We start from the raw sequence: 24,313 nt of genomic DNA, 5'->3' as shown, positions 1-24,313 counted from the left end.
CCAGATAAGCCTGGGAAAGGCAGAAGTGGACAATGTGGGCATGTTTGCAGCCCCAGAACAGCCCCCACCATTCTTAACATCACTTTTTTCATCATCATCAAGAAGTGTGGTTTAGTGGAAGGTGCACTAAGGGTGGCATTAACTTGCTCTATGTACGTGACTTTAGATGAGTCCCTTACTTTTCTTGGTTGCAGTTTTCCCAACTTTAAATAAGAGGTTAGATGAAGGAACAACTAAGATCCTTGGCAGCTCTGGAATCCTGTGATCCTATAATACCAATGTATGTATAGTGCCATACATTCACTACATATTCATTAACCACCTGCTGTGCAAGGCACTGAGGATACAGTGACAAAACAGACAAATCCAGATTCTGTTCTCTGGAAGCTAAGTCTTCTGAGGAAGAAAGACAATGAACCAGTAACTTCAGGGGTCATTGCTGAGCTGTGTTCCATAAAGGAAGACTTATAGCTTACTGAAAAGCTACCAGTTAAAACAGATAACCCTGGCACAGACACATCCAAAAGGAAGGGAGGAAACTAACAGCTATTGAACCCCTTCTCTACCCTTCCATTGGACTTTAACTGCACAATATTAGTTGATACTCACAACTACTCTAAGAGATAATATGGTGATCACTCCCATGTTTTTCAGAAAGAGAAACTGACACCTAGCATTAAATAAGCCAGGCCAGGTTACCCAGTAGTAGAACTGGAACTGGAATCAAGACCTCATGTTTTCCACTGCTCCCAGTTGTCTCCAGAGGATGCCACTATAAGGAATTATGGCTCCTGTAAGAAACAGACTGTAGTGCACCACATCAATGCACATAGGAGATAAAACAGTGATGTCTAGAAGCTGGGGGTATCCTCAATGGACGCATATATGGAGAAGAAATTGATCCATTCACTCAACAAATATGTACAAAACTGAATGGCTGCCAGGTATATGGCTGACAAATGGGGACTTGAACATGGATATACATGTGTGCACTTCTTAAAATGGCAAAGAATAGATTTTCAACATATTCTGACAATTTTGGGTGCAAATTCTAAAGAAAAACTACCTAAAGAGATGTGCTATAGAGTGCGGGGTGGAGGTGCGGGGGGAGGATTTGTAAGCTGTTGGAAGAATAAGGGATAAAAAGAGGGACAGAGAGAATACATTCGAAAAGAAAATTTCCCCCTACCTATGAAATGCTCTTAATCTTCTTGATTTAACAATTAACTGACTGCAATTATACTAAGAAACCTATCAAAACTGATACTTGAAAGGGATCCCACCCTTGAATACAAACTCGTTATCTATTTAGATTCTCTAAAAATATGCTCCATCAACTGAACAGGGGAAATATGTCACTTTTCCCAGATTGTTATAAATTATGAAAGAAGAGTCCAAACATGTGAAGTGCAATCCATCTTTAGATGGTGCAGCTTCAGCCTCCAGATGAATAGAAGTCAAGTTGCTAGCTCTTTTCAGTCCATTACTGGCTATTCCAAACATATTTCTTGTAAGAAGCACTTATATCCATGTTCTTTCCTGACTGTGGCCCCAAATGGACCCACTTAAAAATCTGTTATAACCCCCAAATTAATATTTAGGATGATTACAGCTAAAAAAGCCCTTTCCACTTCGAGAACTGTTACCTCCCAAGAGTTGATTAAATGTATATGAAACGTTAAGCTGAGTTCAGGATGTTGGAGGAGATCATGGGTGTGGTTATGGTTTTGCCTGTTTTCAGAGGCTTATGCCTGAGGAAGGCTGAAGAATAGGGCTCTCTAAGGCAAAAAAAGTGAAGGAGATGCGCTGCTCTCCACCAACAAAGCAAGGAGTGGGGCCACAAGGAAGATGTGATTAAAAAACAGCTGGATATAGATAAACAAGGTCCTACTACATAGCACAGGGAATTATATTTAATACCCTGTAAACCATAATGGAAAAGAATATGAAAAAGCATACATATATGTGTGTGTGTATGTATGTATAACTGAATCGCTTTGCTGTATATCAGAAACACAACATTGTAAATCAACTCTACTTCCAAAACAAAATAACTGGATATAAATAATCCTAAACTTTTAGCCTAGTTCTAGCTCAATACACACAGTCACCGTAATTTCTGGTATCACATTTAATGATTTTCTAACAAAATCTGACTTTGCTTCTGTTTTAGTGTTCGAAACCATCCTAATTAGTAAATTAACATTTTTTAATGCGCCTTCAAAGATTTGGTAAAGGCTATTTGATTCTTTGAAAGCGGCCTTGGCCTGGACTGTCTGAGAAAGTCAATCAGATGTCATTTTCTACATCTACTTCAAATGGGGACCATTTGAATCATCCCCAGATAAAGAGCTAGCAGGTCAATTATTTCATACTGCTGCTTGAGTACCTTCTCCTGCCACACCCCTGGGAATGAGGGTGTGTTGCTTACTCTCCACTTGCCCACTTATATTCCCCCCAGACCCTAGCTGTGCCTGCCTACCCACCTTGCTCTGCCTCCAGAGGCAGACCCCTGAAGACTCCTCACTCAGGCTCCCCGGCTGAGTCAGAAAGGAGAGTAGAGAGGCGGGGCAGTTCTGCCCTGCTCCCTCTCTGCCTCACCATTGCCTCTTAGGCAGAAGCTGTGACTCCCCATGCCTGCAGGTCCAATAGCAGCCTCTCCTTCACAGCTCTGGCCTCTCTGTAAGAGGCCAGAGTAAGAGCTTTCTCTGTTCCTTGGGCCCTAGGGGTGCTAGGCCTCTGTTCCCATGGCCTCTCCATTCCTTGCTGCATTAACCTCCCCACGCGTCTGTAAACCATCCATCCATTCTCATGTCTTCCTTCTCTTCACTTGAATCCTCTAAAGTGACTTCTGTTTCCTACTGGGCTCCTGACTGGCTGATTGACTAAATCAATGACAAGCCCTCTTTCAAAATTCATGGCTTTTTCCATTTCCTTTCTAGTGGGGGAACCCTTTCCAAAAGTACCTCCTGCAATTAGCTGTTGTAATTTACAAATTATTTTAGTTTCGTGTAAAGGAATAATGGAGAAGAGAATATACCCCCAAAAAACTAACCAAGTATAAGAACATAATCTTAAATTCCGTAAGGCAGCTTCATTTAGTTTGAATCACTGCACACTCTTTTCCCATTCCCCTTTTTCAGCTCCAGGCCAGCTGGAGAGGGCAACCTTTAGCCGAGTTTGTGGGTCACTCTGCCATGTTCTGCCAGTTTAAAGCCAGAGATGCTTGGGGTTCCCACTATTGGCTGTTTTGGTCCCCGAGGAGGCAGGAGTCTGAGTCTGGACTCTAACTCCCCTCTTAGAACAGAAAACTAGCCTGTAAACCATCTCACATGGATTTTCACATTTTAGTTTCTCAGTCATTGGAAAATGGAAGTATTGTGCACTATTTTGAGACTATTTTACCTCTGCCTTAAGTTAGTAAGCCCCAACTAGAATAAATAAGCACCCTAAAAGTGCTCCAGATTGCACAGGTAGCCCAGGACATGTAGCTTTACTGACAGAATAAATTAAGTAGTGGAAATCAAATTAAGCAGTCATTTGAACATTTTAGAAGAACCTAAAAGCTGGTGTATGTTTTAACTGAGACACGTATACACACACGTGAAAGGCTTCCACATGGGATGAGGTAGCTACTAGCTGTACGATGAAAAACAAAGTAAGAACAAATTAAGTAAGGAATGTTCCTCTGCTTATTTTTTTTAACTGTGTGAAATGATACTGGTACATAAAATGAATAACAAGGAAGTTAGGGAAATTATACACAAGCAGCTGAATCTATTGTTATGACATTAGTCACTTCCTAGAGATGATGTTTTAGAGACCTTACCAGGTCTAGACATGGAAATCCAATAGCCAGCCAACCTACGTGGGATCTTTTGTCTTTCTTTCTTTCCTTCCTTCCTCCCTCCTCTCCCCTCCTTCCTTCCTCCCTTTCTTTCATTTTTTCTTTCCTTCTTTCTCTTTTTCTTTCTTTCTTTTTCTTTCTTTCTTTCCTTTCTTTCTTTCTCTTTCTCTCTCTCTTTCTCCCTTTCCTTTCTTCCTTTCTTTCTCTTCCTTTCTTTTTTCTCTTTCTTTCTTTCTTTTTCTTTCTCTCTTTCTTTTTCTTTCTCATGAGCATTTGTATCCCCTCCATGTATCTTAAGAAATAAAATATTGCCAATATAGTTAAGCCCATATATCCTCAATCTCATTCCTCTGCTTTACCCTTAAATTGCCTGATTTCTTAGGTTCCCATTTATTTCTTTTATTTTTCTTTATATGCATGCAGCCCTACACAGTGTATAACACAAAATTATTTTGCATGTTTTAAAATACAATATAAATATCATACTGTTTCTATACTGCAGCTTGCTTTTTTCCTTAATATTATTTTTTAAAGACCATTCATGATTGGAAATCTTCACTTGTGAGATTTGCCAAATTTCTCTCCAAAGTTTTTACATGATTTTCCCCCTCTTGGTTCGTTCTTTCCAGGTTCAAATCCATTTTTTCAACTAACATATTTTCAGCATCTACTTGCTATTTGTTAATCACTCTGATAGGTGATAAGGATACAAAGATGAATAAGACACTCCCTGTTCTCAAGGAGCTCACAGTGATTTCAGGGAGGCTAGAGTGTAGATTAAAACTTGCAATAGCATGTTCCATGTGCTCTAATGAGGTGTGTGCAGAGTGCCACGTGAACGCAGAGGAAGAGCAACTGAGTCTGAGACCGAGGAAAGGATTCATAGGTGATGGTGAGGAGAAAGGCACCCCAAGACCCTTTGTGCAGTACATGCAAAGTCAAGTTGGTCAAGAGAATGGTATGTTGGGGGAGGAGGGAAACATGTAGTTTAATTAGAGCAGAGGGAGCTGAGGTTGAACCTGAAGAGATAGTTAGGATTTTACTGTGAAATAGGAGGCTTGTATGTCATGCTAAGGAATTTTACTTACTCATGTATGCAATGAATGAAGAGCCACTGGGAGGTTTGAAGCAGAAAACCAGTATGATAAGGTCTTTAAAAATTAATTCTGGTAATAAAGAATGGACTGGAAGGGAGAAAGCCTGGTGACCAAGAGAGTAGAGTAAACGTAATTATGATAATCCAGGAGAGAAATGCCAAGATTCTGACCTAAACAGTGGTATTAGGAACAAGGAGGAAGAGCCATCTTGGTAAATATCTCAGAGGAAGAGTGCAAACTCTATGAGGCAACAGTATACAAGGGTGATAGGAGGTGGGATCAGTCTTACTCAGGTGGAGGCAATAAGGGGTGCATTGTGTACAGAGAATTTTAAAACAATAATAAAACTTACTAAACCACAGTCTGCTTTTTATTAGCACCGTGTGCCAGCAATTCTAAATAATGTCCATGACAAAATTCTCCTCCCTGAGAAATTTTTTGTTGTCTAAGTTCTAAGCAGTCGCTGTGGTAACTGTTGAGTTTTAATAATATAACAAATACGTAAGCTTCAACTTAGCACATTCCAGTTACTTAACCTTGATAAACATGGTATTCTACACAGAAATTAATTTGGAGAACATCCAGTCCTACTGTCCACGTAGATAGAGATATTCATTTAGAGAGTAAATTTATAACAGATCAGAATTGTGTAAGGTCGTTTCTAACTTGAGACTCTAACCTCTGTGATACTTCATTTACCTCCATTTAAACCATAGATTTGAAATAAACAATGATAGCAAAGTGCTTGTAAAAAGGAAGAGATAAAACGTGAGTTCTTAAACTTTGTCATTCTATATGCAAACCGTTCTCTGATCCTTGCAGAGTTCACTCTTTTGGAAGCATTTCCAAAAACTACATTAATGCAAAATACATTCATGTGATTTAAAAGCATTAATCCATTACTTTTTCCCTTTATGTTCCATAATCTTTATAATTAACTGAGATATAAAGAAAAAAACAGATTGGGGAGAGAATATTATAAGGTCAGTGTGGGATACCTTTAACTCCATGTGCCTATAGAGCTGGAGAAGGACTTGTCTAACAAGTACTTGGAAACAAGAGTGTGGACTAAAAGAGTGAGATCTGGGTTATATAGAGAGTTTGGGGAGTTACCAGAATATAAATGGAGGCTGAAACTGTGGCAGAGGTTGACCTCACCCAGCAAGAGTGTGTTGATAAAAAAGAGGGATACAGAGGTTATCTTGGGGAACACCTACAACGCAGGGGCAGCAGAGGAAGAGGAACAACCTACCTTCCTTCCCCCCAAATGCTCCCCCCACAGATACTGAGAAAGAGAGGCAGGAGAAAAACCTAAAGTGGGAGTTGTCCTGCAGAGAGAAGAGAGAATTTCAAGGAGGGAATTTCAAAAATATTAAGTACTGGAATAAGAACAAGTAACACTGGAAAAGCAAAGCCACAAAGACATCACCCGACAGCTTTGTCAGGGCAGTTTCAGTGGCACCATGGAGACAGAAACTGGATGATGGATAGAGGCATAGGTTGGCATGAAGGAAGCGGAGCCAGTGTGATTGAGTTCTCACTCACCAAGCCTGGCTGGGCAAGAACGGAGGAAAATGAAAAAGAGGCAGAGCTGAAGGAAGGTGTTCTTAGAATCTGAACCTGGGGGAAGAAGTCAGGGCTTATCCAACACAAGACCCAGCACTTAACTGTACTCTGCTTCTCCTCATCCCTGTGGGTGCAAAGAGGTGGGTGGCATGTGAGGGAGGGAGGCTAGGTGACGGGTCAGAGCCTGCTGGCCACAGGTGTGTAAGCCCCAGAGCATGGATACAGGGCTAGTCTTTCCTAACAACAAGAGAAGCACTACCTCCTCTGAGGTGGGCAGAGGACATCAGGATGAGTCAAGATAAAGACAAATTTTGAGAAAGAGAAGAGAGATAGATAGTATGAGATTTTCTACCCAATGACCTCCATTTTCTCATCAAAAGAGGAAAGATTATCTCCTGAGAATAAATGGGTAGAGTAGAGATTTGGGATGCATTTCTCCTTTCCTACTAATTCACCATAGCATTTCTTCAGTGATGCATAGACCCACAAGGAAGAGCATAAAGAATGACAGGTACTGCCAGTCACATTTTGCTTTGCATCCTGAATGGTCCAGTGTGAAGGTAGCAATGAAGTACACAGGGCACCTCAAGACAGAAACAGGTACATCTACTAGCAATGGAAACTGACAGAATACCCCAACCAGAGAACTCGCCTCAGGAAGCACTGCTGCCTTCCCTGGGCATACTGAACAGAAGCCATAGTCAGTTTATAGACAATTAAACTTCCCAATTTCTTGTAAAAAGTAATGGTAATTTAGGCAGACATTTGCAATCCTGTGGGCTATTAAATGGTAATGATCAAATCAGAATATCTATAAGGAGCACTTAGCTCAGTGCCTGGTGTCTGTCAATAAATATTTGCTGTTATTATTCACAAAAACCAGTTGAAGAGGACAGAGATGCCTGTCATCTCACAACACTGATTCCTACTAAGCGGTTAAGGAGTCATATCAAAATCCCCTAAACCTTGTAACTCTGAAGTCATTCCTCTCTCCTTGCTCTTAAGGCTAGCCCTTGTGGTCCGCATCTCTTCCTTTCTTGGAAATGTGTCCAGGGCATTTGCCCCAGTAAATTAAATAAAACTGAGTCAGTTTTCAGATATAAAAAAAAAATCTTGCAGAGGCTATGTTGTGTAACCATAGCCTGGAAGGCGAGGAGTGAAAAGCACAAGCCAGTTACATGAGGCAATGTGAGGAGGACCCGGAGCAGAAAGCCAGATGTTAGCAGATTTCTTTTTTTAAGAAAAATCAAAGGAAAAAAGGCACTGCTAAAGCCCCATTATGTTTTATAAATGGCAATCACCACTATAAATGAGCAACTTATAAAGTATTTTAAATAACTTTTCAAGGAGAAAATTAAAGAAATTTTCATCAGTATTAATGAACATAATCATCCTCCAATCCAACACTTCAAAAGGAAAATCTTTATAGCTTTAGGGCTCTAAACTTTTCTTGTTTGATCCTTTTAGTTTTACAACTAAAGAGAGCTATTTATTAGCAAGTGTGGTAAGTACTTCATCACAGCCTGAGTCTGTTGGTATGTAAAAGTCCAAATAAGCATTTGATCAAGTGCAGGGCTTGAGAACAGTTATCTGAGACCTTTGAGTGAAGCGCTGGTTTCTACGCCCAAGAGAATACCCAAAAGACCCATAAAGAGTGCTGAGGAATAGCCACATAAATGTAAAGTAAATGCCATGATAACTATCTCTCCACTCTACAAAATTAAAGGACCTGGCTTAACTGTGGAAAAGATAGCAGTGCTGTGCTCCTCAGAATTCCTCGGAACCTAAATCATTGTCTCTAATTCATTTGGTGATTAAATTGAGGGCTGGAGTGTTTTGCAAGTTTGCCACAGAATGGCAGATAAAGTTCCCAAGCAATAAGCACAAAGGTAGCTCTAAGAGCCAACTAGGAGAAACCAGTACCATAGTTTGTGTTCAGCTGATACCCCAGCTTTATTTATGCCAATCCTAAGAAAAAATATCTCTGAACTGGATAAACCCCCGAGGAATGTTGAAACCACTTTCCTAATCAAGCTATGGTGAAATCACTGTCAAAATCTAAAAATTAACTTCGCCTATTGAAATGTGGGGAATTTCAATTACGCAAACAAGAGCTTAAAGAGACACAAGGGAGGGTACATGGGTAATTCTCTCTATATTCAAGTAAAGTCAATCAAGAAGGCAACTTGCTAACTGTAACCCACTGCATAATGCGTTTTAACTTATTTTGGCACTTCCATTATAGTTTTGTATATGAACAATCAAAACATGTTAAGTCCTACCAGAAAAAATACAGAGGCAAAGTTATCAATAGCTTAATTCAGGACTGCTTTCCATGTCAGATACTTTATCTTTTATTTTTATAGACACAGAAAACAATAGCCTTTGAAATACCTACCCATGTAATAAATTCATATGTTCTTAGAAGTCACTCCTCCTCAGCAAAGGCCAAATTGATATTTTTAAATAGATTAAATTGAACAATTGGTTCCTATTAGAAGGTCCCTGAATACTATCGGATTCTTAATTCTGCCCAAGTTTTAAGCAGATGGAAGTCAGCATTGTGTAAGATCCAGAGACTCTGAGTAAAGGCACAAAGCTTTAGCTCCTAAGTGAGCATAACATTCAATCTTAAGGTGACTAAATTTTAAGGTGACTAATACACTAAAACAAAAAATGGAATTCACTAAAACTAAAACTAGAGCTGAAATCATTGTTGCCTGGAAACAGGAAAAAAGTGGATTGATTATACCCATACAAAAACCTAAGCAGAAAGGTAATTGAATGTGGGCTGTTAAATTTGAAGAATACTAATTTGGAAGGTAGCAATGACTCTGGATACAAATGAATGAATTCAGAGAGATTTTTTTTTAAAGCTTTCCACATTAAGCCTCAGTAAATTAAAGCAAAAGTTGATGAATCAAAATTTTACAAGTCTAATTCAGAAAGCAAAATGAGTCAATATTTGTAAAATGTTTGTAGATCCTTGGTTGAAGACACAATGCAAATATCTATTCCAATTTTAGGTCAAATCCTATTAGAATAGGCACAGGGCTGTGGCGTGTGCTCTCTATAATGAATTTTATTATAATTAATTCATTATTTTTGTTGGAACTGGAGATTAGAGTCTGTTTCTCTCTGGGACATCAAGCACCTACTCAGAGATCTCAAGATGTGTCTCACACCCTCAGATGACAACTTCAGGCCCCTCCTAAATCTGGTCAATTTTTGCTATTGTTAGTTTATTTTAATGGGTGATTGGAGACCTCAAATTCCTAAAGAATGCTATTAGAGCATTTAAATTGTTTAGTCAATTGGGCTTTTCAACAGAAATTCTGAAGGTCTTAGACATTCACTATCTATGCGAAAGTAGTGGCTTGTGGTCAATTAAACTGGCTCCTCTGTGACAATATTTGGAAAACACAGTGAGATTTTTATGGGTTTTTAACTTAATATTACTTTGCTTGGTATTCACTTTATTTGATAACTCCAAGAGATTTTTAGAAGTTTGCCACACCCAAAGGATGCAGACTGGACTATACTTCAAAAGAACACAATTTAAGAATTTTTAAGAAAATTCAAAACATGTTCTGTATGATGACAGTATTGTTGGTTTAAGTCTAGTGTTTTCAAGAAGACTTCTTTGAATGAGGACAAAAATGATCAATCAGCTGTATAAATGCTATCCTTTTTGTTAAGAAACAATCTTAATTACATCTAGTGAAATAATTAACATTGTGATTATACGATGAACCTCTGGAAATAATGCCTTCTTCAAGGATATCAACATATATATACACTGTCATTTCCAGTTCCTCTAAATATAAGTGGCACATGGATACACCACACTAATTTCCTCCTAAGTTCTATCTAGTTCTGATTTCTATAAATATAAAATTAGTCAAGTAAACATATACTGATTTTTACTCCAAGCCAGACATCACACTAATCATAACAAAGTAAGCAAATGGCAATTTTAACTCTTATTCTTCAAAGGCAGAAGTAAATATTATTGATTAATCCAATCTCAGTGTCAGAGCAGGAGGCAAACTGTAGTAACAGAGTGGCTTAAGAATGGAGAGCTGTAAAAAGTCTACAGGTGATTTAGTGGAAAGTAAAATGACAATGTGGCTGAAATAAGTTGTTTAAAAAGTAAATATTCCCATTCAATGGTTTTTATATATTAATGATTGTATATATTTTTAAAGAATTTTTTCTGGGGCTTAAAGGAGAGGTTTTACATTTTTTATTCATTTCAGCCTACTGTGGATTGTTCATAATGCAAAAAATTGGAAATAACCTAAATGCCCAACAAGAAGGGTTTGGTTAACATATATTAATGGTACACCAGCAGGTTAAGAGCTCAAATGTGGGAGTCAAACAAAGAATCTAATTTCTGAGTCCACCATTTCTTATCTGTGTTACTTGGCCTGAATAACAATTCCTGTAAGCCACACAGACCACATCTGCAAAACGAAGGTAACAGAACTTACCTCATAGAGCTATGGTGGGGTAAAAATGCAAGACCTATACAACCTGACCAACGCAGTGACTTAGCATGATAAATATTTATGTTCAATTAATTAAAATGTAAATTAAATAAAATTTTGAATTTTATTTATTTATTTACTTACGAGGGGCAGCATGGTATAGTAGAGAAACAAGAAGATTTGGAGCAGTCTGAACCTCTTATAAACCTATGTGACATTGGATACATTTCTAACCTTCTCTGACTCTCAGTTTGTTCATTTCTAAAATGCAGGTACTTATACCTAATTCACAGAGTTGCTGTGAAGAGCAAATACCGTAACATGGATAAAGTACTTATCACAATACTTGGTACACAGGCTCTCAGTAAATGGTAACCATATTATAGTTATCATCATCATCATTATTGTCATTATTATCCTTGTCATTATTATCAATTTTTTAAAGGTTGTGGCACCATCCCAGAAGATATACATCTCCCTGAGTGCTCTCTAAATCACCCACCCACGTGTTTATACAGTTGTCTGCTGTAGGTCAATCTTATGTGGGCAAGAGGGTTCAGGGTGGCATCTAAAAATTGATTGTAAGACTTCTCTTGCTTACACACACACATATATAATACATAAACACATCTTTGTTTAGTAAATTCTGGAGAATATTTCCAAAGAAAGCACACAGATATTATTCTCCTTGTGAGAAGACTATTCAGCTTTCACAGGCCTCTAAATAGCACAGGTCTTAGAATTACTTAGAGAAAAGATTAACCAAGAGCAAAACTAAAAAATAGCCACACTTTCATTCTTGAAAATATCTACCTTTTAATATTATGACAAAGGTCAATTTTGCCAGTTCCTATAGAATTTCAAGAAGAGATCCAGTAAAACTTAACAGAACTTTCTGGGGAAAAAATGATGAAATGTTTTTACATAAAAGAAACAACATTAAACAGCTCTTCCTGAGGATACTCAAGCTTCTTTTGAACCACGTAACAATCTACTGTTTCAAGGAATCCTCTGAAGTTCTACAACACAAGGTCCAAGGTATCCAGTGCATGGGCTCTAGTAACGACATCAGAAGCTCCCCATACCCAGGGCTTCCATTATTCCATATGGTGCCTTTATGCGAATTTTAAAATGGTGCCTCCTCTCTGGATAGATGAGTTAGAAAATACAATCCTTTCAAGTGTACAAAACTCAGCAAGAAAGGAGTTGGCCAGGCTTCCAACCCTCATTGTCCTCTTGGCAGGGGGCCAAGTGACTATTCCACACAACCCTGTCCCTGCCTCCCTTCTCTTCCCATCTCCCACAGTATGGGACCTGAGCCAAATCATCCTTCACACAAGGTCAGAACCTTCGTCTGGTGGGTGGATAAGTGGATAATGACAGATTCTCAGAGTGAAGTCTCCTCCTAAACTTGGCATAACAAAGATTTCATCTTGTACACAGTCTAGTCAAGGCAGTGGCTGCCTGGACTGTGTTGAGAAACATTGGAGACCCAGTCCAGCCCCAGCAGAGAGCGGTGAGTAGATCAGCAGGATAAACCACTGGTTTCCAACAGCACATATACCTCTGATGTCCTGTCCTGGTCCAAACCATTCAAATCACAATCACAAGTTCATTGAGCAATGAACATGTACAAGGTACTGTGACAGGTGCTTTGAAGCAATCCTTCCAAACTTAGTCTCACACTGAAATCTTCATGGGGCTTTTTAAAAATTCAGATCCCTCAAAATATTTCAGTAAACCTAAAACTCTTCTAAAATACAAAATCTTCCTTTTTTTGTGGTTTTTTTTCCTATGTTGTGATAATTTTGTTTTTTAAAAATGAGTCTCTTAATTTAGTCAGGGCCTCAGGCTAATAAGAGATTAGCCACTGTCATATTCACAATGATGCACTTATTCAGGGCAAATCTTAATTTTCTTTGTCTTCGTCAGAAGAATGAGCTGCGAGAATGCCTAAAAGACTTGCACTACTATCAATTTAAAAACACCCTTTCAGAAATTTGATTCCTTGGGCCAGAGGAAGGTCCTTACTGTAGTTGATGGTACAAGTGGGTCTTTTCATGTACCGTTTCCAGGCATCTCTATCAGACTCCCTGCTACCACCAGTGTGCTTTTCTCTTCCAAATACACCTCCAATCTCTGTCCCACTCCTTGGAACTCATAGAAACAGAGACCAGAAGGGTGGTTACAGGGGCTGGGAGGGGAGACAGGGAAACAGGGAGAGGCTGGTCAAAGGGTACAAACTTCCAGTTAAAAGATTAACAAATTCTGGTTATCTAATATACAGCGCCTTGATTATAGTTAATAATACTGTATTATACACTTGAGAGTTGCTAAGACAGTAAATCTTACATGTTCTCACCACAAAAAAGAAATGGTAGTTATGCGACATGATGGAGTTGTTAGTTAATGCTATGGTGGTAATCATTTTGCGATACATATGCATATCAAATCAGCATGCTGTACACCTTAAACTCATACAACGTTATACGTCAGTTATATCTCAATAAGGCTGGGGGGAAGAATTAATTAAAATAAATAATTTTTTAAATACACAATTTATTTTATTAAAAAAAAAATGTAGATTCTTTGGCTTCACCATCAGAACTATTGAATCAGAAACTCCCCCAATCAGATGTCTGTAACTTGGTCAGTTAGAGAACTCAGAAACCACTGGTATGGAGGGTCCTGAGATAACTAATACTAAGGCCCTCACTACTGTTATCCATTCCTTTTATAATTAAAAGCCTCCTAATGTCAAAATGCAGGATGCAACACATTCATGGGTCATCAAATCAATGTTATGTCTTAGGACCAGGATATATTTTTAAATAAAATAAAATGAAATAGAGAAGTTTAAAGTATATGACACATAGTAAGATTAATTGCTGTTTTGTGAGTCTTTTTTCTTACTCTTGTTTCTGGGAATTCCTTTTTCTGTGTACTGCATCACAGTGAAAACACGTATTTCTTGTATTTTGAAACAGAAGTTAGAAATACGTGAAATTAGGTGGTGTGAATTAAATGCTTCCTACTGCAATTTTAGCACCTTTCCCTCTCTTTTGTTCCCTAGTGGAAACTGAGAAAAAGGCTTACCATCAACTACAAAATTTCCATTATAAATTATAAATTGGTCCCTTCTCAGCCTTATTTTGTCTTCACTTAGAAGGACAGAATTTCTTTGCGTTTTCTTCATAGGCAAATGACATTATGCTCTATTAAACTTCCTCCAAATGGAATATGTTACATTTTAGTTTTAGGACTATGGGGTTTTTATACTGTGCATGGTGTCTAGTGATTCTTTCTCTACAGAGAAAAAAGCAAGAGGAAATGGGTTTGCATAACAGTCAGAGGGACCTCAGCCAGATACAATGAAAAGTTTCCTGGTAGCCAAGACAGTACAAACTACGAGTCAATGGCGGGTGTGATGGGAACCCTCCTCCGCTGTAAGTTTGTGGAAACCACCCAGATTCTTATCTGTCTGGAATTCTTTAGATGTAAATCTGTCTGACAGACAAGGAGTGGACTTCCAGGCCTATGATGTCATTTCTGCCTTGCAGCACTGAAACATTCCAAAGAAACATAAAATACATATCCATAAGCCCAATGGCATAAACCAAGAACAATCTCACAAAGTTTCTCAACCTGAGCACAAGCGACATTTGGGCAGGGCAGTTCAGCAAATGCAAGATCGGTTAACATCACCACAACCCACACCTCTGGGTTTAATTATCTCACCACTGGAACGAAGGAAAACAATGTGTTTCTCGCAGTTACGAGGACAAATGAAATATAGGAAGAGCGCCCACGAAGGACCTGCTAAGTGTAAGGACTCATTAACTTCCTTACCCCTCCCTTTAAAATTTTAGGATCTGAAAAGCGTATTTTTTTAAGAGCTCAAGTTTATGACAGACATCTCTAAGTTGTTCTGCCACAGCCAATAATTTCTGAACCCACAGGTCTTTATTCATAGGGAGCATGATGCAGTAGTGCCTCACCCAAATAGTTTGGATTTGTCTTGTTTCGGATTGGAAGAAAACATTAGAAAATTTCTCCTTCACTGTTACCTAAAAATCTTACTTCCTCACAGTGATAGGCTGTGTTAAAGGTGCTCCTGTTCTGCTGAGAAGTGACAGGCGTTCACGCGGCGAAGGAGAGAAAGAGACGAGATCTTGCTGCGCGAACGGCTACGCATCGCGAGAATTGGACGCCATTTGTTCTCGTGGTGTCCGCGCCGTGGCTGGTCCGCCAACCTCTGCAGGAGCCCCCGACCCCAGGCCCTCCCCGACCCCAGGCCCTCCCCGCCCCCCCAAAAAAAGGAGTGAAAAAAGAGGCAGAAAAGATACATAAAGAAAATTGGATATACATCATTGAATGGTAGTATAAATATTTCATGTTAGTATGTTCTGTAAAGAAATATTTAGATCATTTACCAATCAGTTCCTCGTACTCCTCTCAGAAAATGATGGCCAAAATTGATCTTTTCAGTCATGAAGATGCTTTTGTTGTGTCTGTTTCAGAAATGCGACGCAGGATTCTTTTTTGCCCAGTCGGGAGAATGTTTGCCCTGTGACTGTAATGGTAATTCCAACGAGTGCTTGGATGGCTCTGGACTTTGTGTGGTAAGTAGGGGTCATCTATCGCTTCTCAAATATTGCATCGAGCCTTTGCATCTTGGGTGGGGATAAAAATATTCTTCCTGGATGTTTGAGCCACCTAGGAGCAAACTGCTAATCAAGCTTTCTTTATACCCTTCGCTTTTCCTGTAAAACACCTCATATAAACTGCGTATGACTGTAAGTGGTCACCAAGGTGTATGTCTGAATGTGCGTGTGCCCCTAGCAGTAACTGCCCCACCACCCTCGGCAGCTGGTTTCCTGCTAACAGCCATTGGTGATGGGCTTGAAAATAATACACAGAGGAGGAAATCATCCATCCAAATTCCTCTGTAATAGCACAGTTTGCCATATGTTTGGCTTCACTCCACATAGACCAGGAGAATAAAACAGTTGTTTCATAGCCTATTTTACAACTTAAGATAGTCAGGTCTATAGATCAAAATTTAAAAAAAAAAAGGTTTAAACCAAATAGCTAATAAAAATGAAAGCTTTGGCGTTATGGCCTTTGTAACTCTGTAATCAAGCCCCCGAAGAATTTTTTTTTTCCTTAAATGAATTTTCCAATAGACAGTGAAACATGATAGAGATTTATGAAGGAGAATGAGAAACCTTTTAGCAAAAGTACGTGCTACATATTACCCATTTTCACTGAAAGGACTGACAACCTAGTGAAGATGGGGATTGAAATATTTACCAGAAGTGACTTCAGTAGAAGTCGTAGGAGGCGTTTTTAAAGACTTATGCCTTAAGATCATGTTTTCCTTCATGAGTGATACTATTACACAGCAGTATAACAGTAGAAGTTCCCATGAGGCAAAGAGGCTTTCCAAAACTGCAAGAATATTTTTGCATAAACTGCAAGAATACTTAAATATACCTACCTACCTCAAAATTAGCATAATTGTCTGTATAAAGCAGATAATTTTGATTGTAAGTGGTCTTCAAGGTGCGTACTTGAAGGTGTTATTTTACTCATGTATTACGTTAAGATGCAAATTAGAACGTTTCCATTTATTTTAAACCTAACAATTCACATTTTTCTAGGGACAGAATTAAGTTGCAAACACTAAACATTGCTAACTCTTTGTAGTGTTTGTTTAGTCCTGGCGTTTCTGTTTTCCCCTTCGCCCATCTTCTTAAATAACCATTACATCCAGGATGTCCTCTGTAGCAGTGTAGGCACCCGCAGCTGCCAAAGTCTACCCCTTTCTAATGCTTTCATCTCCGGTTTCCTGTTATTTTAATCCCAGTGACATTTGAAAAGAAAATCCCATGGATGCACTTGAACTAATAATGTACACCTCTGATAATTTGACCAATTAAATTTGGGCTCTTTGTCATCTAGTTTATTTAAATATAAGACAACAGGGATTAGCCAGCCCATCAGCTGCTGTTAGACAGTCAGTAAGATGGAAGACTGAAATAAATTAAAGGGGAAAAATGTCCCTCCTGCTAGTGCCTATAGAGGGCTATGACAAAACTACTGTTCGTTACAATGACCTGGTCAGAATAAGAGCTATCATGGTTTTATCTTTGACCTGGACTTGAGCTTCTGAAGGGGGCAGTCATCACGTGATTCCTTCATAGCTCCTGGGGCATACGAAGTTCTAATAAAAGTTTGCGGGGGCTTCCCTGGTGGCGCAGTGGTTGAGAGTCCGCCTGCCGATGCAGGGGACACGGGTTCGTGCCCCGGTCCGGGAAGATCCCGCATGCCGTGGAGCGACTGGGTCCGTGAGCCATGGCCGCTGAGCTTGTGCATCCGGAGCCTGTGCTCCGCAACGGGAGAGGCCACAACAGTGAGAGGCCCGCGTACCGCAAAAAAAAAAAAAAAAAAAAAAAAAAGTTTGGGGATGGGCTAGGGTGTAAACATTTATATGCACACTCAGGGAAGTTGCCTATCTTCCTGCAATTACTTTGTTCCAAGATAGAACATTAAAGAAAAAAAGAAAATAGCCATCTTACTTCTCAGCTCCTGCCCTGTAGCCCCAGCTCCTTGTCATCGTTCAGGGAGCCAGAGAAGACACAGTGGCTCCACCTGAACACCTTGCAAGTCACTGTGGGCACCAGAGTTTCAATCAGTTCTTACAGTTTGCCTGGCCTAACTCATTTCTCCCATCTTCCATAAGCAACAAAATAAATGGCCTTCTTTTATTTCATTTTGTTTTATTTTGAAGGCTTGTAATGCCTCTGTCTTATCTTCGCCTCTTGGTTTCTAATTCTTCCTCCATTCCCATGATCAATTTCAATTGGACCTTATATTTTACAGACTGATTTTAAGGAACTAAGCCATTTGACAAAATATATATAGTAAACAAAGTTATGCTACTATCTCAGACAATACCAAAAAATCTTAAGAGATTTCTTCACAAGAGGAATGCCAACTCTTCAAATGCAGAAAGGTGGTTAAGTGAAAAGTGGATTAACTAATGAAATCCAGTATGCATTGATTGTCTTTCCAAAGGGCCACTTTGCATCTTATCAGAACCGGGGTGCACTGGGCAGGGTTCTCAGTGGAGTCAGCTAGGCAGAGACTTAAAGGCCAGGCAACTCCAGTGGGCATGGCAGACTCTCTAGGAAAGCTCCCAAAAGAGGCATGAGAAAGGATTTAAGGTGTAGAAGCAAACAGAAGCAGACAGATGGCTAGTGATAGGAATGCCTGGTCACTGATAACCTATAGTTTATCCCCCGATCTGGAGGCTAGGTACAGAGAACCAAGAAGAGACCATGACTAAGTCCAGTTACCATCTGGTGCTTCATCATTAGGAGAAAGCGTGGGGCCCAATGACCAGAACTAGAGTGGAGAAAATCTGACTTGAAGTTCACCACTGGCACGGGCTCCTCAGGTTCCCTTTTTTTTTTTTTTGCGGTACGCAGGCCTCTCACTGCTGTGGCCTCTCCCGTTGCGGAGCACAGGCTCCGGACGCACAGGCTCAGCGGCCACGGCTTACGGACCCAGTCGCTCCATGGCATGTGGGATCTTCCCGGACCGGGGCACGAACCCGTGTCCCCTGCATCGGCAGGCGGACTCTCAACCACTGCGCCACTAGGGAAGCCCTCAGGTTCCTTTTGATTAAGCATTGGTGTATCTGTTGATTTCATTTATCCACTTAACAAATAAGCATTTTTTTGAGTACCACTTATGTGCCTGGCACTATTCTAGGATTTGGATTGAGTGCTTTCCACTGTGTGGACTGAAGGGCTGTAGGGACAGAACACCTACTTGAAAATGCTTGTGGACGTGACCAACATAATGAAGTTCAAAGTACGAGGACCAGGGGCGCTTTAGAAACACATGCAGAGACCCCCACCTGCTCAGTGACAATCAAAGAAAAAAAAAATTAAAAGATTTTGAGGTCTGTGCCAGCATTTCAGGAAAAAATCTAAATCTGAATGAAAAGATTTGGATTTGAAACCACTAAATAACTGCGAAACATAATTGAAATCTAAAAAGAAAACCATCAAGCTGTTAAGGATTCACATCTGGCTGGTAGAAATGTGGACGGGCTTTTATTTTCTTCTTTTCACTTTACAGTATACCTGCCCAAGTGTTCTACAACTGCCAGTAATTTTATAATTAAAAAGATATTGATATTTAGATGGACTTCTACCCCACCCTAAGCACAATGGAGAAAAGGAAGTCATTTAACATATTGAAGGCTAAGGAATTTTTTATTACTCTCAAAGCCTAATTAAAACCTAATTCAGGAAAGCAAAGTTATTACATTTCTAATTTCTGTAGACACTAGCATTTTTCTCCTGATTTTCAAACTGTCCTTTATGTGTATTAAGCCAAAATCAACCAATGTAAGTCCCTTTAAGACTAAACATGTGTGATGGATAAAGCAACACCCTTATTAGATGTCCAGTAGAAAGAAGAAATTGAGTAATAGGGAATTCTTTTTCCTGTTTTACTTGCAACTATAAAGTTGGTATCTAAATCAAGTGCATAATTCTTACATTAAAATTTTGACAATTTTCCAATCTGTTGCAAGCTTGGAAAAACCAAATTTTGCAAATAGTGATTGGTTTGGTTCCATGTTAGTTAAAGTTTTGACATAAAGTCATAAAATTTGTGTGCAAAGGATTTTAAGGATGGCTAGCTCAGTGGAGTCTCTTGTTGCTTTGTGCCCCCAATGTAAGAGTATGATGGGAACTAAATGCAGATAATAAGTTCTCTATACATTGTTTTTTCCTTCTTTTCTCAACCCTGAACATGTTCCTCCTCTTGTATTCCCCACCTCAATTAATGACAGCAACATTCTACCAATCCCTCATGCTTAGATGTCCCAGATGCTTCATCAACTTGCCTTTTCCTCTTCACCAATATTCAGCTGAGCACCAAATCCTGCCAGTTCAACCTAGGAGAGGGCCTCCTCTGTTCTGTGCCATCCCACTGTCTTAATTCATGCCCACAGTATCCCTCCCTGACCACTAGTGCAGCTTCCCAACTACTCATTATGCCCTGCTCCAGACTCTCCTCCCCCTCATCTGTCTTCCTCACAAACAATGGAAACATCTTTAAAAAACACAACCTAATCAAGGCATCCCCCTTTCTAAAATCCTTCAAGGATTTCTATTCCAGACCCACTGAGCTTCTCTCTGCCACCTAAACTAACTCTGTACTTTCACTTTCTGTGTCTGAACTTGTGTTTCCCTGTTCTCTGCCTGGGATTTCTTGCTTATCCTTCAAGGCCTAGTTCAGATGTCACCACCTCCATTAAGTCTTGTCTTGCTTTCTCAGGAAGAGTAGACCCTTTCCCTTCTTTCTGACCCATAGTAGAGTCATAGCACCTAGCACACTATATTCTTCTCAGTTTACCTCTCTGTTTTTATCACAACTTACTCAAAGTGAGTTATTCAAAGGCAGGATCTGGGTCTTCTTCATTTTAGTAACCGTCACAGCTCATTGTCTGTCATTATATCAGCTTAATCCAGGTTTAAGTGAATGCATAACAAATTTACTTAAAAGCAAAAATCTTTAATATTATAATTTGAGACTGGGGTCCCCTTTATTGCAGTAAAATGCACTGTCTTGTTATTCTAGAGCCTTAGGCTTGGGCCAAGTGCTGAGTAACTAGCAAACAGTGCTACCGACATGAGGTGTTTCCATCTAGACCCTTGCTTCTCAAGTATAGTCTAGACCAACAGCATTGGTGATACTTGGGAGCTTGTTAGAAATGCAGAAACCCAGGCCCAACCCAGGCACCCTGAACAGAATCTGCATTTTCACAAAATCCCCAGTGCATTCTGTGCACACAGGTCTGAGAAGCTCTGATCTAGACAGAGCAGCAGTTCTCAAACTTTTTTGTCTCTTGAGCCGTTTACACTCGTTAGAATCACTCAAGGTGCCAAAGAGCTTTTGTTTATGTGGATTATACCTGTTCATGTTTACTGCATTTGAAATTTAAAAGGGAAAATTTTTATAATATTTTCTTATTAATCTATTTGAAAAGAACAATAATAAACCCATTACATGTTAACATAAACAGTATGTTTTTAAAAAATATAAACGTATTTTACATATTGAAAATAGGTTTCATGTCTGGCTTAATGGAAGGCAGCTGGATGTCATATCTGCCTCTGCATCAATCTGTGGTGATGTCTCCTTGTCACATAGCCTCAGGAAAACCCCCCTTACACACATGAGAAATGAGAGTGCAAAAGAGAAATAAAACCTCAGTATTATTATGAGAATAGTTTTAACTTCCCTGGACATATTTTGAAAACCACAGGTCTAGATAGACTGTAGTCACGCATGAAACCTGTGACTAGCCACTAACCTGATCCTTTTAGGCTTTCTTCCCACGTGAGGCTGGTGCTATGGCCCAGTCATCAAGAGACTCCATTTTTCACGTGAAGGAGACACAGCTGGTTCCCAAATGTCATTCCTGACACTTAACGTGCAATTGATTATCTAGATGTAGCTTTCTTAACCACTGGCCAAAAATTCAGAATGCTTTTTTCATTTTTAAGTGGGGTCAGTTTCACTGAAAAATAAATTTGTACCTCACTCCAACAACAGCGTACTATTTATTGTCATTTTTCCGTTTTGTTTTTTAAATAGCAGAGCAATGAAGGTAAAGGATGTTTGCAATCTCAGAGTAAAAGATTTTCAGAGCTAGAAGAAACCTTATAGACCGTCTCAGCTAGATCCTCGTTTTACAGACAGAGAGACCCAGAAAAGTCGAGTGACTTGCTCCAGGTCAACCAGCTAGAAAAAGGAGGAGCTAGGGAACTCTGTCCCTGCTGCCAGCACTATCCCTGCTGGTCTCCCAGAATGTGCATCAGTTGCCTTTTAGGGAATTTCATAACTAAGTCTTTAAAAGAAGGCAGATGACAAGAGTCAGTGTTTGCACTCTGAGCGTTTAGAGGTCATAGTGATTTGGAGGCTTTTTGCCCTTGAGGGTAATTGCTCCCTTTGGCTGCCATGGAAGAATTAGTGCCCTGACAAGGAATCCAAAGCATCCATCGAGTCATAAGGTGACAGAATTGAGAATTGGCTCATTTTTGCAGCTAAATAGGCGCTTCAGGCATGAAGAGTGATCTAACATCTTATAACAGGCTTGTTTTCTGAATCTGCACAGATAGGCTTCATCTGTCCAACAAGGACTCAGACAAGTTTGACCCCAGTCTAGAGCTGCCCTGATGGATTGCTTATGGCTTAGATTCCTGGTAGTTGGATAAGGCTCGTTGGTTTTCCCTGGGATGAGAGATTGCCACCAATTTTGAGCTGGCTTTGGGTGCATGTTAATTTCCTTTACTTGCTCCAGATGCTAATTCACCCTTTCCCACTTTTTCCTTCATTTTTCTTTCCAACAAACATTTACTGAAGGTTGACTTAGCACTTGATACAGCATTAAGAACAGTGAGGGAAATATGTTAACATCCTGTTGTCTGTACATCATACTTTATTTTCAGTTTCTCTTCTGTCAGGTGGTCTGAACTAACCTCTTATCAATAATTCTATTCTGTTAACGTAATTCTAATCAGGACCCAAAGACTGTCCACATCTAATGGCAGATCAAATGCCCAAAGAGCATTCAACCATGATAGCTGTGGCCCATATCAGGATTCCTCTCTTTTGTCTAGTGTGTTGTTCTTGATATGAAGCTCAAACTGTTAGTAAAACAGTCTGACACTTTCTAATGCAGTCATTTTATGACTCTTTTGGGAAAGAAGCCTTTTCTCTAACACACTGGAGAAGCAGTATAATATGGGAGTTTCCAGCCTAACCTCTGGAGCCAGATTGCCTGAGTTCAGATCTCACTTTTGAGACACACCTACCTCTGTGTAACACTGGGCAATTTACTTAACCTCCCTGTGTCTCTATTCATTTGTAAAATGGGGAAAAAATAGTAACTTAGAATTATTGTGAGAATTAAATTAGTTAATCCAGATAAAATGTTTTGAGCAGGACCTCACTATTATTTTGAACATCAACATAGAACATAGAGACAAAATAACAAACTCAGAGTTAAGTTTCCAGTCACTCCGTTTTGCCTTCCCCAAGATTCCTCCACAGAGCCCAGTTTTAAAAAAGTTATCTGTTGGCGGTGGGGGCTCGGGCCGCGGCGACCAGGCCTGCGGAGGCGCCGAGCCCCCAGAGCCGCAGTCCCCGCAGAAGCTGCATGCCCATGCCGGGAGCCCGGAACGAGCGGAAGGGGCCGACCCGCTGCGGCTGCGGTACCGGATTCCGGCGGTGAGCGACGCAGGCCCGGCGCGGGGAGGGCCGGGGGCTCCTCTCTGCGCTGCTACGCTCCGCCCCCGCTCCCGGCCGGGGGGCCCCCTGCAGCCTTTGGCTGCGCTCAGCAATCTCCGGTGGCGCGGCCTTCACCATCCACCAAGTTTGGAGGGATGACAGTGTACATTGCCAACTGGATTGAAAGGGTTCCAGTTCAAGCTACCACACTTTTCCTATTCCTCCACCCACCTCTGACCTCCGACCTCCAGGGCCTGCTGCTGAATTGGCGTATTTGTTCTGCCAGGCTCCTTCTGTGTGGACCACTCAGCAAGGTATATTCCTAGTACCAATGGTGTGCTGGAGCTGACTCATACCAAATTACAATTGCAATAGCCAATTGTTGAACTTCAGGAATTTTGAAAGCTGGTGATTAAGCCCAGCTACTATTAAAAATTAAATTATATCTTTGACATAAATCACAGCAAGATCCTTTTTGACCCACCTCCTAGAGAAATGGAAATAAAAACAAAAATAAACAAATGGGACCTAATGAAACTTAAAAGCTTTTGCACAGCAAATGAAACCATAAACAAGACGAAAAGACAACCCTCAGAATGGGAGAAAATATTTGCAAACGAATCAACGGACAAAGGATTAATTTCCAAAATTTACAACCAGCTCATGCAGCTCAATATCAAAAAAACAACCCAGTCCAAAAATGGGCAGAAGACCTAAATAGACATTTCTCCAAAGAGGATATACAGATTGCCAACAAACACATGAAAGAATGCTCAACATCATTAATCATTAGAGAAATGCAAATCAAAACTACAATGAGATATCATCTCACACCAGTCAGAATGGCCGTCATCAAAAAATCTAGAAACAATATATGCTGGAGAGGGTGTGGAGAAAAGGGAACCCTCTTGCACTGTTGGTGGGAATGTAAATTGATACAGCCACTATGGAGAACAGTATGGAGGTTCCTTAAAAAAACTGAAAGTAGAACTACC

General features: G+C 40.0%; 1 protein-coding gene across 3 annotated transcripts in view; it reads left to right on the top strand.

Annotated features, from left to right (window-relative positions):
* The window catches only part of LAMA4 (laminin subunit alpha 4), a 161,013-nt gene that overhangs the window by 24,557 nt on the left and 112,143 nt on the right, over positions 1-24,313 (top strand). For all 3 annotated transcript variants that reach the window (XM_029223945.1, XM_029223944.1, XM_029223946.1), the window contains exon 3: positions 15,521-15,622. In XM_029223945.1, the coding sequence (XP_029079778.1) occupies positions 15,521-15,622 (102 nt within the window). The remainder of the gene's footprint in view (positions 1-15,520; positions 15,623-24,313) is intronic.

This window comes from Monodon monoceros, unplaced genomic scaffold (assembly GCF_005190385.1).
Source record: "Monodon monoceros isolate NGI ecotype Baffin Bay Population unplaced genomic scaffold, NGI_Narwhal_1 Super_Scaffold_15, whole genome shotgun sequence".
NCBI lineage: Eukaryota > Metazoa > Chordata > Mammalia > Artiodactyla > Monodontidae > Monodon > Monodon monoceros.
This window is presented reverse-complemented; position numbering and strand designations above follow the sequence as displayed.